Source organism: Coloeus monedula, assembly GCF_965178545.1.
Source record: "Coloeus monedula genome assembly, chromosome: 7".
Classification (NCBI taxonomy): Eukaryota; Metazoa; Chordata; class Aves; order Passeriformes; family Corvidae; genus Coloeus; species Coloeus monedula.
The window spans coordinates 31,355,332-31,372,859 of NC_138787.1; the positions used below are offsets into that span (position 1 = coordinate 31,355,332).

The window sequence follows — 17,528 nt, forward strand, 5'->3', positions numbered from 1 at the left end:
TACAAAATGAACAGTGGGACATTTTATAAGCTTTAATACCCTTCTGAAAGAAGGCAAACAAAAAGGAAGAGTAACCTACTTTTGCTGTGCTTTATCTCATTTTCTGAAATAGCAGAGAGGAAGGCAAGTTTTTAAACCTATGTACTCACTGTCATAGCGCTTAGAGGAAAAAAAATGAGCTAATAATAAACTAATTTCAACTCGTTTTAGAGGAATGATAGGTCTTTCACATTTACCAGAGTAATATATATATAGTATTGTATTGTAATTACAAATATATTTAAAAATCTCAGTCTCACAGTTAACAAAGCTAGCTCAGGTACCAAAACCAGCAGCTGCAGTATCCCTGATCCTGCTGAACAGCAGCAAAGGTAGCTCAGCTCCTCCTGCTCAGATTCCAGTCACAGCCAACAGCTCGGGGCTCTGCGGAGGAACACCAACATTCCTTCCACTAAAATGGGAATTGTGGCCAAATCCTTCACACAAAGCAGGGAATTAACATCTTCAACTTCAAGTGAAAAAATACTTACATATTGCACAGTTTTGAAGTACCAAATACATGAGGATAGGATAGAGAATTCAGGAACCTCCTTCCTTCACCATCAGGCTGAATTTCTCATAAGTCATGTATGAGTTATTATTAACATAGAATATTTTACATTCAAAGTGTATCAAATAACAGTTTAATAAAGTGATCAATATGCAGACTTGATACAATGTCATTTTTCAACGTTCTCACAAAATAAATGACTGTTGTAATAGTGGTCCTTTATTGCACTTACTCTTGCAGTTAATCATCATCAACTCTCAAAGAAAAGGACAAGAAGAATTAATTTTCTACAGATATTTTATTGAAGAACAGTTTTTTCTTCTGTTGCATGACATACCTTTTTTAAACAGTAAAATAAGGAAATTTTTGCTCCATAAATAACACGTTAGCCCTTATAGCTCAATCCAGCCAAAATGTGTGTAAAATAGTTAGTTCTATATTTACATTCTGTACCAAAATAGGAAACACATGTTCAAGGTCAGACAGTTCTCTCAAAACAGTTGTTTTATCTCCAAGGTAAGCTTCACGTTAAAAAGGCAACATTTGTACTTTGGAAGTCTGGTAGTATAAGATCACGCTATTCAGTGCACAAACAGCCCCAAATCCTGAAGAGCAGTACATACATGCAAGCAGGCACTCACACATCCAGACAAGCAAAAACCAGGGGTTAATCTTGCAGGGAAAAGACCTTGAGCTGCTCAGCTGGCTGAAAGTCACTCCTTGGAAATGCAGGGAAGGAAGGACATACACCTCCCTCTCTACTGAATATCCTCAAGCAGAAAGATCTGCAGGACAGGAAGATTTAAAAACAGCTGGCCCTCATAAGGGATTGTGGATATGTCTGCTCTCAGACATCAGTCTCCCCAGTTTACTAGTGCTCAGCAGAAAGAATGAGCTGCGTTGGACTGACAGTCGATTTTTGGGGGATATGATTCCCTTTCTGTAATTAACCTACATGGGGCCGTGACAGTCTCCCGAGACCTCAACTTATTTCAGGAGGAATGAATTGCTGCTTTTCAATGTGATTTTACTTGCTGCATTCTCCAGCCAGAAGTAATCCTTCCTCCTTATAATTGCAACACTAGAAAAATGTGTTCCTAAAGTATGACTTGCCTCAACTTCTAATTGAAATGATTTGAAGTACTGGGATCAAAAAAGACTGCAAGACTAATTTACTTCCCTAAGCAAACATGGAATGCTTTTAAAAAGTTAAGAAGTTAGAACTATGGACACTATAACTGAAAGTATTTCTGCTACAGATGAGCAAACTCATGCATCTCAGCACAACTTCCAGGGCTCCTGCTGCCCAGTTTTCCTGGTGGAAACACAAAGGCTTAAATGGGCTGTAGTTCCAAGTTTTCACACTTAAGAGATGCAACAGGAGGGACTCACCATGTGTGGTCAGGACATCTAACACGGCAAACTTTGCGTTTATTTAAAAGAATTCTGAATTTTACGGCAGAAACTACACTTAAGGCTACATAACTGATCTGTTTAAGCTACAATTTTAGCTGTGTTCTATACTAAAAAATGGCTTATGCTTCCTACTGTAGTAATTTTACTCTTAAAAACCTGAGACATGACTTTACTTAATTCATGTTAAGATCTGGAAGTTCACAGCAGGCTAAAAGCTGAACGCAAAGACAAACAGAACTGAGGTAGTCAACTTTGCTCAAATATTCTGTATGACAGCTACCAATTCATTGCCACTTTAAGTTGACACATTCCTCGGCAGTTCCCACAAGGCTACAGCCGCTTGCAGCTGCTAACCCACTGGTGGGATAGAAGATGTTGCATTTTTCCAACTAAAGCACCTTCCATGTCCGACCCCCCCAAAGTCATGTCCAGTTCTGCAGTTCACAGGCAGCTGAAGGGCTGCACAACAAAGAAATTACGACTGAAATCTCAGATTATTAAGGCAGTAGCAGTTTTACTTCACTGGATTCACTGATGCGGCTACTCAGCAGATACTGGTGAACCTGACCACAAGAGCTCCAACAGGCCGATTGATTTTCCCCTGTAAATACAAAGCACTATATCCCTGTTCTTTAATTAATACACACAATTCAGATATAGGTAAGCATCAACTTCCTAAGCCGTCTTTCAGTTAATTCTCAGGAAGAGAGATTAAAAGAAGAAAAGCCATCAAGATAAACAACTGTGTAGAAGATAAAAATATTCAATTAAATATGACAAATCTCACACTTAGATAGGAGACCAGCATATCAAATACTGAGCACAATAAATTAACACTAGTTAAAAAGTTTAACAGTTATAAAGTTAACCAGAAAGTTCAGACAGTGCAAACATTTCACAGTAAGAGAAAAATAACCAGTAATTTCTTTTCAAGTATCAAAAGCATTGCTGTTGAGTGATACCATTTCAAACTGTATTATTGCACAGCAGATGAAAAATACAATATCAACCTCTGGGACCTAAGATGTATTCTCAAACCTTTATGTTTTCCAGGTATCAGTTTAGATTGACTGTTTTGTGGATATATTAAAATAATTATCACTTATCAATCTGAGTGCTTCATAATTCAATTTGTACAATTTTAAAGCATTTGAGTCCTGACTTGTATTGCTTCTCAGAGAGACCGATTTAAGGCTAGCCTAGGCCTAAAAAACTTAACCTGCAGTTAAGTAGGAGAACTGTGCAAGGTGCTCTCAACTGTGATGTCTTCAGACAGTTTAAGGTTGCACCTCACTTGCCTCAGCAGTGCCATAAGAGTTTCTTTAAATAAAAAAAAAAAAAACAACAAACAAGTCCAGTAGGCACAAAGAATCTCTTACAATCATGATGGAAGTCCTATTATTAAAGTATAATTTTAGGTATATAAGTTTTACTCCATCTCCCTACCTTCCATTTAGGAAAGGGATCCAGTCACTGACAATTCTAATATCACAGAACATTTAATAAGCAGAGTAACATCACCTTTCTCCCTATATCTGCATTTTTTAGTGCACTGGGCATGTCTGCTCCCATAAATTGAACACTTTTCCAGCAGTGAAAATGGTTCTAAAAGGACAGACACTGGACTGAACCACAAAGAGTTTCTTTACCTCTGAACAGGATTATTTGTTACACATTATAGTCAGAAATGAATAAAAACATCCATGCAAGGGTCCTATGGAGCAGCTTGACAGATTTTACTTACTCCTTACCTTGACAGATTTTGCTCATTTCCTTCATCTTATATGTTTTGTCATCAAGTGATTAATTTGTAGCAAGGTCTGCCCTCATGTGCCTCAAACCATCTGATCCTCAACTTATTACAAATACTCAAATAATCCATAGTATTTACATGTCCAAGAAAAAGGAGAGGAAAAAAAAAGGCAAACAGATTAGACTTTCCTTACACATTCAATATAGTTTTTGGTCTAGAGACATCAGTATGATCCTGTAAGATTATAGCTGCCATTGCTACTGGTTTGCTCTTCAACAACAAGTGAGAACATCTGCAGTAATATTCATAACTAGTTTTGAAACAATAATGCCATTACTCATTATTTGAGATACAAACCAACAAAATAAAATATAATCATAAATCCTATCCCAAATTTACAGTCTGTAAATTTGGGATAGTATCAGTACTGAAATGCACTTGCTTAGCAAACTCTTGAGAATATTCAAACATGATGCATTAAATTTCACAGTAGAAGTGGCACATGCTAAATGAAAATGGGATTTCTAGACAGTTGTCCTGGTTACCAGCCTGAAATTCCATTTTGTGCATGTAGGAAGATGTAATGAACCCCAAGAATTAGCTGCTTTACCTAGTATGAATTCTGAGGGGGCTCAAAGCTGCAGAATCCAGTTGTGGATGCAACTGTAAACCACTGGTCTATCCCATTACATTCTTTCCTCCCCCATAAATTTTAAGAATTGACAAAACAAATTACCAGCCTCTTCAGGCCTGGGTTATCAGCAGTGATGACAACTGATTTTTACATGGCTTTTGACTAAACCACTGAGGTATATTTCCAGTTTGAGGATGCTTTGCTACCAGTCACACAACAGACATAACAAAAAAACCCAGCCCTCAGTTCTATTACAGAAGAGTTCTCACTTCAAATCTTGACTGAGTTGCCAGGTAGTCTAATACAGTTGGCAAAGTGGATCTTGTTACTGCGTCAAGAAAACCATAGGTTGCAATTCAGGAAAATACTGGCACTTACTGAGATGACAAGGTAAATGTTCCTCCTCACAAAACTCTGTCTGCTTTTGTCAGCACCTCCCTGACTACTGTGTGCAGCGATACTTGCCAGAGAAGATGAGGTTCAGCAGGTGAGAACTGCCTGCAGAGATAAAACCCCTGTGCTTCACAGCAAGGAGTGCAGCATGAGAGGTATCATCTCAGAACTACTTCTTGCCCCAAGCTCAAGTTTATGCGCAGAGAAACAATCCTGTTAGCAGGGGAACTAAGTTGGCCACCAGCAGCCAAAGGGTTACAACCAGGCTGGATGAGCAGGAGCACAAGTCTAAAATGAAAAAAAAAAAAAAAAAAAAAAGCTACGTTTAAAGACAAGATAAAATAACAAAGGGAACACTAAAAATCACCAAAGAGTTAAACTTCTTGACAAAACATTAACTGCTATTTAGTGAATTAGACTTTTTACCTTCCTGAAAAAGAAAACTGAATCTGATTTTTCTGCGTTACAACATAAACATTATCAGTAAGAGGTTATACAAGTGAGAACTCACTTTCCACCAAGGTGACAATTTTTAAGATTATAATAATGATATGGCCTTCAAAACACAGGTCAGATTTCCTGCTAAGTTCCCAGGCTAAAGCTGGATTTCTGGGATGATTACCAGAAGGAGACATGAAAGGAAGGAGTTATGTTTCAGACACATTTCTCCTGTGTTAGTCATTATTCTGCATAACTGCACAGCAAAAAGCAGGGTACCTTTGCTATTTTCCTTTACCTCCTAAACCTGGGATCTTAAAATAGCCATGGCCTTCCCTTCCTATTCCTGACAGTCAGAGCTGACACAAACCTTGGACGTTTTCAGATATTTAATACTGAAGTTTCACTTCAGCAAATAAGGCAACCTACCAATGGGTGCAGCTCTTGTTAAGTTAGAAGCTGGAGGATCCCGCTCTGGGGGACAGGAGTCACAGAAGTCTGAACAGGCCGGGCAAATCAGATTGCCAACGTGTATCCAGCCATTCATCTGAATGCTCACAGTCAGTACCTGGCCTGAGCGGCTGCACAAGTACGCAGTGTCCTTGACCCACACATGCAGCCCTTGAGGAGAACATGAAACCTTAAAATAAAAGAGTCGAGTCTGTATTATGATTTATCATAAGCACAGATTAACTGCAAGTATTTTAATGCAATCTGAGCAACGACTAGATTCAGGAATGCTTTAAAGCACTGACTATACTCTTTTTGTGCAATCATGCAAATCATCAGCTGACAATGAGTAAAACTTGGCTTCTGCTAATGACTACTTCTGTAGAGTTGTGCAGTTACTGAACATGACACCATTAGTGAGATAGTCCCAAAGAAAATAAGGATAATGAGAAATAAGTGACATGTGCACAGTGCTTTCCACCTCTGAAAAATCAGTGAGTAATTAACATTAAGCTTCAACAACAGAACATTCCCTGGAAGTATTCCTTAGCTGAGGATAAAGTGTCACAGGAGTAAGATGAAGAATGTCCCTAGTGAGACTGGAAGCCATCCCAGCAGTCACACACTTATCTAAATTACAGGCTTATGGTTGGAAGATAATTGTTTTCAAAGTATGTTATATGATCTACAGATTTAAAGCAGAGAAAATCATGTCCAGTGTGCAGGTGCAAAGTTCTCACAGTCACACCCTACATTTTAAGCCCAACTTTTGCTTTAGGGTTATTAAAAAAAACCCACCAAAAACCCAGCACATACTCACTTGATAACATCCACTACCCCAGTCAGGGTAACTGAGTTTCCTCCTGCACTGTTCCATAACAAAAGCGGATTTCTGAATAAGACACACGGAGTTTGGTCCGTATTTCTCTGCACCATAGTTTTTGGTAGGATCTAAGGTAGAAGGAATATACTGAATTGCAGCTTAACTAGAGGAACAGAAAACCCACATCAAATTAAAAGGCTATCTAATCAATGTTCCCACGTGCAATTCCAAGTTTGTTTCCGGAATATTTCAGACCCTTAATTATTATCAATTTGGGAATTATACAGTCTTGAAAAAAATGTGGGAATAAACACAAGATTTAAAAAACAAAGAAGTCAGCTAACCACAAAAAAACCCCCCAACAAATAAGCACTTTGCATCAGAATTATGTAGGTATGTTTGCTTTGAGGGAATGCCTGCTGTGATTGCTGGCTTGAGGGCAGAGTGTGTTTGGTTCGTTGGTTTTGGGACAACTGCACAGACAGGTAATATCCTATAGCATCCTGGAGCTCTGCAGTACTGAACATCCATGCATTACTAAGAGACAAACCCATGTTGTGATAACTGGAAAAGCTCCTGGCCTTCAACAAAAAACCTATAAAGGTGGAAAGTGGAATTATGTTTCAGAGACTCAATAAACAACCTCCCCATCCTTTGTCTCGTATTTGGATCATTTGGGGTAAGTATCTGTTAATTTCTTTTGCAATTCTTGCATTAGATATGTGAGTTTGCCTCAGGTGTACAGAGTAGTTGTGCTATGCTTCTCACCATAGCACCGTGTTTACACACCTGGTGGTGTGAAACTTCACTAGTGAAGAAATACTCATGCAATTAGTTTGAATATGCAATCTCTGCAATACCACCCTGAAGTCCTGAATACTGACCTGGCTGGTTTTCAATTATTCTACAGTCTGAACTGCGTTGAAATTCACCACTTAAATGCCAGCTGAATTCCTGACTGAAGGGACAATAGTCAGCAATTTCTACTGAGCCACCATAGTAAGGTAATTCTTCTGCTGGTACTCCATTAAGATTGTCAAAGTACTGCAAAACAAAACATAGTAGTGAAGCAGTTTGTGCAAAGGCAAATGTACAACTGTGTTTTAAATAGAACAAATCACTACAGCTGCAAGAACATCAGCTGTTACTACTCAGGAATGCTATTAACAGCACCTCACAACACCCACGAACCAGATGAGCCAGAAATATTTAAGAATACGCAAATAATGCAGAGGTTCACATCTGCATATATCACTCCCAGCTTCTGCTCCTGATTCCCCTTTGTAATAATTTCATTCTTTGGGATGTAAACAGAACAGATTTCTTAGTGTGCAGTGACACAGGGCAGCAGACTGGGGGAAAAAATACCTCAAACAAGACATTCTGAGGGATTTCTGTTACATGGCAACATTTCTATCTGGCATTTGGCCAGATAGCCAACCAACATAATTTTCTTTTATTAAGCTCACAAGGGGTTTTTACCACTCTTCAGACTCCTTGAAATAAACTAGGCAGACATTTTTCACAGTATCTACTGTCATATGCTAGTTCAGAAGAAAAAAAAAAAAAACAAAACAAATATAATCATCAGGCTGCAAAGCTCAACAATGAAAACGCTTCAGTTACTTGCAAAGTAGGGTCCATTATACCTGATATTCCTGAGGTAACTGCTTTGGAAATTTCTGCAAGTTGCACACTGCTACTGCTCTTTGGTCCTGTCTGCAGGTTAACTGCAAAGGATTACTCCTCAAAGTGTCGCAGTATGGACTTATTAACTGCTTCCTCAAAAACAAAAAGCAAACAAAAAAAACCAGACTAAAAATCACATCAGATCAATTAAACTGTTTTACATAAGCAGCCTGTCAAGACTGTTCCCATTCTCCCCTACACTCAGTCAATCACACGAAGAAACACCGACTTCTTCTCTGGAGGCTAGTTTTTCTTATTTGTCTGGTTATGACCTTTCTGATTTAAAGAATATCAAGCCAGCAAACAAAGTTACAATGCACTCACCTATTTAGTTTTAATGACACTGCTTTGTAAACTTTAAAGAAAAAAACATACAAGCAAAACAGGCCCACTATGCAGCTGTGTCCTAGAAATGTATGAGGATTGTAAAGAACAAACAAGGTTGTAAGGAACAAACAAGGAAGGCTTGGTCTTGAAGATGGCTATCATCTCCTTCAGTTGCTTTAAGTACAGTCCAGTAATGCTAAATGACACAGGCTGCATTTCCAATTAAAAGGGACAAAGCAAGAAGGCAAACACTTTTAGACTAAGTCCTACCCATCCTCTTTAAAGCACAGCTTTCTCATAGTGTAAATGCATTCTACACCCTAAGATGTTTGCCTCTGTATTTATTGTATTGGGGGGGATGCAGGGCAGCCTTCCTTGTTCATCTCCATCTACCTCTACTTCTTGTTACTGAGTTACAATTGAAGGACAACTGTAAGCAAGCATCAGGGTTTCCTCTTTATATTTTTTTTTTTTTAAAGACTGTATTCTTACTTTTGTCTCTTCTGGTCAATCCAGAATTTGCAGCTCTTCATTACAAAGTCACAGCCTTTATTGCGTCCCCAATCTAATTTCTCTGCCATGCTGTAATTAGCTTTATACCATCTGTAAAGGTATTTTGAAATGAGAATATAGTTACTTCAAAAATTACTGTTCTGATTAATAAAACAGCAGTTCAAAGAATTTCATATTATGCCTTAGGGTTTTCAAATTAAGAAAAGGGAAACGAGATCCCTTTCTGCCTATCAGAAAACATATTATGATTTCCCTATTTTTCAAGTCACAATGAACTAGAAGAAAATGTTGTGATCTGCAAAGGAACAATGCACACGAAGATGAAATTTTAGGCAATTTCTGCTTTCTATGTGCAAGAAAAGCTGAAAATAATAATCAATATGTACTGCATGCAACTACAAGAAGACTTACATTAAGACAAAAAGTAAACATATGCTACAAACAGCACTTTGCATTGCAATGCCTGGCTTTTAAAGGCTAGATTAAGAATGGGTTTTGAAACACATGAAGAAAAAATAACATACTAGGTATGACTCCTTGTCTAAAGTAATGCTAATTTATGATGACCATCTACTCTGCTGCAGAGGGATAAGTACAAGTGCATCAACTTGAAATAAAATCAAGTACAATGAAAACCAAACACAAGTAAACCAAAACCTGCTCCCCCCACTCTTAATTCTTACCCTGTGTCTTCCATTAATGCTAAGGTGATCCTGGAAAAGACTCGATTCTGAGTGTGGGATCCAGTCATTGCTTCATTCTGAAAGTTATCAGTTATGATTGGTAAGCTGCTCAAAATCATTGTTGTAAGAAAATGCTTCTTAAGAAAAAGCATTTTATTTCTGGTCTCTTTTTACTGTTGACACTCAAATCCCATACTCTGTCATTAAAGGACTGTCCTGAAGCATTTCCCTTCTTGTTTACCTCACTGCATAAAACAACCACTAGAAAAAACACCTCTGCCAAAAATACCACACAGCACAAAGTTACAAATAAAAATTAGCTTAAATGTCAAGAGATAAATAAGTGTTTCCTTAATCAGGCATGGTTCTAGAGGAGACATGGCAAAAGTTAAACCCAGGGCACATGAATAAAGACAAAGTCCTGGTAATGAATAGAATGATCAAGTATTTCAGAGGCAGAGGGCAACAAAACTCAAAGGAATACCCCCTTTGCCCCAAAAAGGGAGCAAACCCTCTCAAAAGGGTAAATGGCAGACAGGAGTAAGAGACATTTAGCTTTTCAGTAATCACCTGATTTCAAACTCATACTCTGAGACTTAGCAAGAAGGCTAAAAGACAGATGTATCTAGAAATTGAACATCTAAGTATTTAATTCGACTATTAAATTGGACATTTAAGTATTAAGTACTGTTTGTGATGTATCTCAGTGAGGTTTGATATCCCTGTATTTTCAAGGCTCCAGTAAGCACCACAATAAACCTAAAAATAAAGGCATGGGGAGCAGACATTCCCACACCCCCTTCCAATTCCTACTGTCAGCACAAACCTCCAACAACCTCTTCTCCCAGTGATTGAGCTCAGTACCCATGCCACCTTGATTTTCAAGCTCCATTCCCTCTAGAATTGGACAATTAAAATGTTTTCGGGCTTCTTCCTAAAAAGAAAACATTTCAACACAACTCTCAAAACACTGAGATGGATATCCACATGCAGTCCTAGTGCTCTAGAATTATCTATTAAAAGTATTTCAGCATTTCTTTTTCTATCATTTTGTTTTCTACTCAGAGGCTAAGTAAGCACCCCAACAGCAAACCTATCACACTATCTATTCATCTCCTTGAAAGAAATAAGCAAAACCAGGGGTAATTAATCCATGTTTGCTCTATACACTCTGTTACATTCAAAACAAAAAGATTATTTGTGGCCAAATGTGATTAACACTATGACTTATTTCCAAATCAAATTTGTTACACATGAGCGTATGTTCTGTTGGGGGCACAAAGAGAGAGTCTGAGGTGTGGGAAGCAAGAAAGACTTCCAAAAATCCTTGAGAAATTTCTTTTTAAACATGACAAAATATTAATATTAAAGGCGCAGGAGGTATCTTAAATCTGTAGGAAAACATCTAAAGAGTACGAATAAGGAACTTCTTCAACATCAGTTTTGCTTAACCTTGAATAATTTACTTTCCAGTCCCTTCATTGTCTCTTACTTTGTCAATTATTTATTTCATACTGTCTGTCACCCATTTTCCACTTTATTTCAGGTACACCCTCTCAGTTACACAGTGTTAATGGCATAGGCTTTGGATCAAACTTTCAGGGAAGAATATTCAATGTTAGGCTATTACTTCTTCAAGGATAAGAAATATTTATGACTTAAGAACATGATGGTAACCTGGGCATACAAAGCTTGAAAGGTAATGCACACTTACCACTACCCGAGGTGTCACCAGAAGATGAACAGCATGGCGCAGCATTTTACCACCACGTATGTCCCACAACCTCACTGCTTTATGAACGACTTTATTGCTCCACTGATACAAACCTAGGCTGTAAGGAGGTTTGGTTACTTTCTTTCCCACAGAGACATTACTGTGCAAAGATCTATCTCCGTAAGAAACAGAATCATAGATAATCTTTATACTCCCTCGTGCTTCCTAAAGTTAAAAATTTTATTATGCAGCATTTCTCCTTTTTAAGATATGTGTTTATTATACACACAACTCTGATTTAACAAGGCAGAGTAAGATTATTAAAAATACAGTCTATAGACTCAAGACGTATTTTCTACAGTTACCAAAAATGTAAAAAATTAAATAAAAATCCTCAGTATTGCTATCATAAAAAACCAAAGCTCTCTACCCTTCCACCTCCTAAAAGAACATCTACAATACCAACTAAACAAAGAAAAAAGAATGCAAACTGCTCATTCTGTAAAAAATCAGAAAATTCACACAGCAGATTACACACAGTGTCAGTTCTGCATAACCACAAACTTTGAATGATACAAATCTTAAAAATGAACTGCACTGATATTGGACAGCACGGGTAATTGTAATGCTTAACGTCAAGCCTTCTGATAAATGAAATCCTGTCTTAGTTTGTGGATATGTGGACAATATAAGTGCTCCATGGCAATGTAAAGAAAGATTAGAAAACCACCACACACCACTGTTTGAACATAACAAAGGAAAGTAATTCAAATAATGGAATGAAGTTGGGTTTTCGACAGGCAAGAATACATCCTAAAAAAGCAACACAAAAACATCCTTCAGTGGGACTACCAAGAGGTCCAAAAAATATGTAATACCTTTCATTAAAAGGAGGAAGTCCATCTGCAAATCTTGGAGTCAAAGGTTTTCCATCATCATCACGATAAAATGCAAACAGTCCAGCAGAGAAACCCTTGAAGTTAAAAAACAAACACACAGAAACCTTTGGTAAAACATTCATATACACAGTCAAACACCATGAAAGAGTTCTCACACCCACCATTGTCACGCTGGAAGTACAACACTCCAAGGCAATTAGCACAAATTGAAGGAGGCAAAGCAAGAGCTTTCCTCCACCAAACATTCTTCTTTGGCAACAAGCTGGAGGCATGTGAGGAAGGAGGCACCAATCTCAAGGCAACATTTTATCAACCCTTACCAGTGCATGGATTATCTCGTGCTTCACTGTAGACAACATGCCAACAAATTCCTGAGCTTGTGTTGAAATCATGTTTGGACACAAGTTAGCATATCCTGCTATTGGCCTGGAAGACAGTTTCAAAATTAAATGGTTTTCAGTAAAATACTACAAAACTCAAATCATTATTCACTTGAAGCAGCACAAGATTTAAAGAAGATATAGACTAATGTAAAAATATGTCCTTCCTAATCATTTATAAAAATCTGTTAACAATACAGTGACTAGTTTACTGGTGGGATGGGGTCAATCAATCTCTATATTCAGTATTCTGCACAGATGTCAGTGACAATAATGCAAGGGACCTGAATTTTAGGTAAGATCCTAGTGAGGTACAAAGTCTGTAACAGTGACTGCAACTGAAATGGAAACAAAAGCCATGTAAGTAGGAACTTGCACTCTAAGTTTGTGAAATCACGACATTCACCTCAGCAGAAACAGGATCTTGAGGTAAAGTTTAGCATTAACAGTGGAGGATCAGCTTTGAGTCATGTGCCTCAACTATGCTGAGTTAAGCACTATTTGATGGGTTTGTTGATTTTACATAAATGCAGCGCTTGTCTAAGTCAATAATGACTCCTGCTTTGTTATACAAAAAAGGCAAACAATCAAATTCCACACCAGAACAATTAAAAAGCTTCAAAGTTTAATGAAAAAGAGAGTTTGCAACAGAGGGAATACTTGCCTGTCCATTTCAGCTTCCAGTTGGCAGTAGGCTGCATATGCAATGATATTTTCATGGCCACACCTTTCAGTCGTGAGAGCACTAACGTAGAGCAAAAAGTCAGCATCTCGAACCCCTTCCTGCTCAGGGGAGCCTGTGGGCCTGCGGTGCCAGTCATTGTCATTGTACACCCTGCATTGCTTTACAATATTCAAATGGAACAATTAAAATACTTATGACCAAAATTTTGCATGACACAATTCAATTAGCTTGAAGCCAAGAAGAAATCCTGCTGCAAGACAGCAGAAGAGAAGAAAATACCCTGTGAAGAACAGTAAACAAAACCAGAGCCAAGGAATAACATCCAAATGACTAGCTCTTTTTATTTATCACACATAAGGAATGTGGCAGCTTAAAACAAAACAAAACAAAAGCCTGCCAAGCTTCCCAGAATTAGCACCCTATATTTCCTATAAATTAAAAAAAATATATTGTCTCACAAAACTAGTATACATAAGTAGCAATAGCATTTCTCATGTAATCTGCTATGTTTTTAGTGATATAATTGAAATTTCCAAGTTAAAGAAAGAAAACCAGAAATCTACTGATCACATACTGTAGTTGAATCAAAAAGTCATGCAAGAAAACAAGTCTGAAGCATTTCTTGCACCATGTTCCTGAGTCAGTGGACAACCTCTTCAAACATGGTCTTCAAAAATCAACTATCAACTCGTGAAAATCCAACTCATTGACCAAGGTGAGTAACAAAGTGACTAGTGGCAACTTAGCAAGCTCCAAATCTCATCCTCTCTGTACAGGCCATTAGAACACAGGCTCAGAAGATAGTAACCAGTCCAGTTTTATGTGAATTTTGATTCAACAACACAAACTACAGAAACTCACACTAATTTAAGTTGATCCATTCTTTCATTCAGACTTAGAGATCTCCAGCAAACAGGTTACTTATGCACAGTTACCAACATTCACTTTTCCATTAATTACCATAAATAGTAATATTTCAAAGATTAGGAAACACTTGGATAGCTGAGCTTACCTGGAGGTGTTTCTCAGGAACTATAACTGGCCCACACCTTGTATAGTCTGCACAGGCTTTTTGGCAATATCTGTGAGGGTCAGCTTTCCTCCTTAAATATTGGTTTGTCACACATTGCCTTCAATGAAACATGGGACAGTCAACACTTTTATTATTAAAAGAGAACTATAGAATAGTCTTACAGCACTATATTGGTACTTAATATAACTTGCACAGTGAAAATTGTTAATTACCCTGCCAGGGAAGACAATGCTTCCAGTTGTTAGTGGAGCATCCACAGGTTCAAAGAGAGATTAGGAAAAGGTTCATAAATGAGGGTACACATAAAAGAGAACTGGCAGCATGTATAGCTTTGAACATCTTTGCTATAACAAATGCAGGTTGTCACACATGAAATCCCTAATTGTGCTTGGTCTTTGCATATTAAGTGCTTTAATTAATTAATTCTGAGTTAAATATTTTTAAATTGAATGTTAAAATTAACCCATCAGCCCAGGTACAGAAATCAAGTTCCATTATCAGTGTTTTCAATTGTTCAAAGTAGTTTATTAAGAGAGTTGCACCCTTCCCAGTTAAAAATTCCCCAGTTAAAAATCCCAACTTATGCTCCCCTTTCAAACTTCAAACCACCTGTACACCATAAGAGTTATCTTTCCTGTGTTTACTGTAGACTTTTACAAGTGTTTTAAGATGCACTGGATGTATTTTCATACTTTTTTTAGGTGTTTTTACTTGCACTTTGGTTCCAAGGCTAACTCCAAAAAAAACCCCAGTTCTAACAGCCAGCAGCTGTTTTTAGCCCCATAACCCTTACCCTGGAGGCAAACTCCGTGGCAACCTGAATTTTAATGACGGCATTTTAGCACCCTTATTTCAACTAATACCACCCCTCTGACAACGATGAGCCATTGGTGGACGGAGATGATCTGTCAAAGGGAAAGCACCGCTCACTTTAACCTGAAGGGGCGGGCTGTGGGCGGGCTGTGGACGGGCTGGGGCGGAGCAAAGGCACTATAAAATAACGAAACAGCGAACCGCCCTATCTCGCTCTCTGCAGGCTAGCTGGGTGGGTGCTAGTGCTGGGCGTTAAAAGCCTTACTCCTATTAAGGAGCCTTTAATAATTTTTTTCCTGACTTTTGGACCAGCTAAAAGTCAGCCCAGCACTGCAAGTCCTCTTCTCTACCTGAGGTCCAGTGCTGTCTAAGCCAGATCTCAAATCCCTGCGCTCCTGGGGCATACCATCTACCGAGCCATAGGATCCCAAATTTTTATATTTTTCTAATTTCTGTAATTTTTCAATTTTTCTGTTTTCAATAAATTATTTTAATTTTTTTTAACTAAGAGTTGTCTCATTTCTCACAATTATTAGAAGAAAACTATAGAATAGTCTTACAGCACTATATTGGTACTTAATATAACTTGCACAGTGAAAATTGTTAATTACCCTGCCAGGGAAGACATAATGCTTCCAGTTGTTAGTGGAGCATCCACAGGTTCAAAGAGAGATTAGGAAAATGTTCATAAATGAAGGTACACATAAAAGAGAACTGGCAGCACGTATAGCTTTGAACATCTTTGCTATAACAAATGCAGGTGTTGCTTGGGGAAGGTTGGCAGATTCGTAAAAGAGCATCTGCCACCCCCACTGGATCAGATAGGTCACTGATCTGATTCAGCAGGGCACGTCTTACTCTTACTCTAATCTTCTTTTAAAGGCTATGCAGCACAACATTAAATATCAAACATAGCAAGTGATTTTCAGCACACTTTCACATACCTGCTCAGCAATATAGCACCTACAGATTTGCGCACTTGAAACGTCTTCTCCAAATAAGATATAGCTTGTGGGAAGAGTTTGTTCTGAAAAGAACAGAAATCAGAGTCACCCAGCAGCAGTGCAGACACAACTCACCCCAAAGGCATTAACTACCAAGTTACATGAAACTTGCTAGATATTGTGGTATAGCAGAATAGGGGAAAGCCTGGCTCTCTAAGAAGTTCAATTATTATCAACATATTTATGAGACACTTTGTTTCAGTATTCCCGTATTTTGTTATTGGAATGACAAAATGGGAAGGAAAGCAGTACTAATCAGAATGTAAAGCTTCAAAGAGGCTTTTAACAACTATATACACATTTTTCACTGGTATCTTCGCACCTTGGGAAATAGCAAACACCTGTCGAACAACATGCAGCAGAACTCTGGAATCATTTGTAGTGGAGGTATAATCTATACACAAAGCTTTGGTTGTCTGGACTAGAGGAATATTAAATTGCTGGCATTCAAGGTTTTAGTTAAACTAGCCTTAGACTTCATCCATGTAGTAAATTATATACAAACAAAAAGGGAAAGGAAACATAACGTACCTTTATAAGCTGTCTTTTCTCAGGCAGCAAACTATATTTAAAAACAAAACATACGAGCTTTAGTTAATAAGGTTTCCGTTCTCAGCCATGGAGGAAAAAAAAAAAATCTGCCGTAACATTATACTCACTCCTCAACGCTTCTGTCATATACAGTCTTTATTCTTAGCTGTTGATCCACGTTTCTCTTCGAGACGTGATTTTCCTTGAGAGGAACTTGATAGACAACCTGGCAGGGAGAGGCACGAGGCGCTGGATGAGGCAGCTCGCCCGGACAGACACAGCACGCCACGGCCCCGGGCCCATGGCTCCCTCTCGCCACAGCAGCACCGCTCGGTGCCAGCCGCTTCCAGCCCTTCCCTCACCGGCAATGGGACGCTCTGCGCCCCCTGCCGTCATTAGCGCCCACAGCCGAGGCGGCGGGGCCAGACCCGGCACAGCCCAGCCCGGGAAAGCCGAGAAGGGACGGGAAAGCCGAGAAGGGACGGATCCAAGAGCGGGAACGGTCAACGGGGGAGCCTCTGCTCCCCAACACCCCTCGCAGCCACCTGAAGACCCCCGGCCGCCCCACCTGGTCGCTGCTGGGTACGCGGTGGTCACAGGAGGAAGAGGCAGAAGCTGAGGGAGGCAGCGGCAGAACCAGCAGGAGCCCAGCGGTGAAGGCGGCGAGCGGCGGGCGCCAGCATCGGGTGAACCGGGCGCGCCCGCCGCCCGGCTCGGCGGCCATTTTGGAGTGCTCCTCCGCCGCGTCGCCATGGAGTCAGCCCCGGGGGAACGGCCTCCGCCAATGGGCGGGCAGAGAG

At 39.1% G+C, this 17,528-nt stretch overlaps 1 protein-coding gene across 1 annotated transcript; it reads right to left on the reverse strand.

Annotated features, from left to right (window-relative positions):
- Window positions 1-947: 947 nt before the first annotated feature.
- On the reverse strand, window positions 948-17,452 carry LMLN (leishmanolysin like peptidase; the record flags this gene model as incomplete). Its single annotated transcript, XM_082285360.1, has 17 exons — window positions 948-5,034; window positions 5,614-5,824; window positions 6,455-6,585; window positions 7,342-7,501; window positions 8,107-8,239; window positions 8,966-9,076; window positions 9,670-9,746; window positions 10,496-10,603; window positions 11,384-11,501; window positions 12,262-12,356; window positions 12,603-12,708; window positions 13,327-13,505; window positions 14,360-14,477; window positions 16,138-16,220; window positions 16,729-16,759; window positions 16,857-16,954; window positions 17,297-17,452. The coding sequence occupies 17 exons, from the start codon at window positions 17,450-17,452 to the stop codon at window positions 4,940-4,942; spliced, it is 2,010 nt and encodes a 669-aa protein (XP_082141486.1). The 3' UTR covers window positions 948-4,939.
- Window positions 17,453-17,528: the final 76 nt, after the last annotated feature.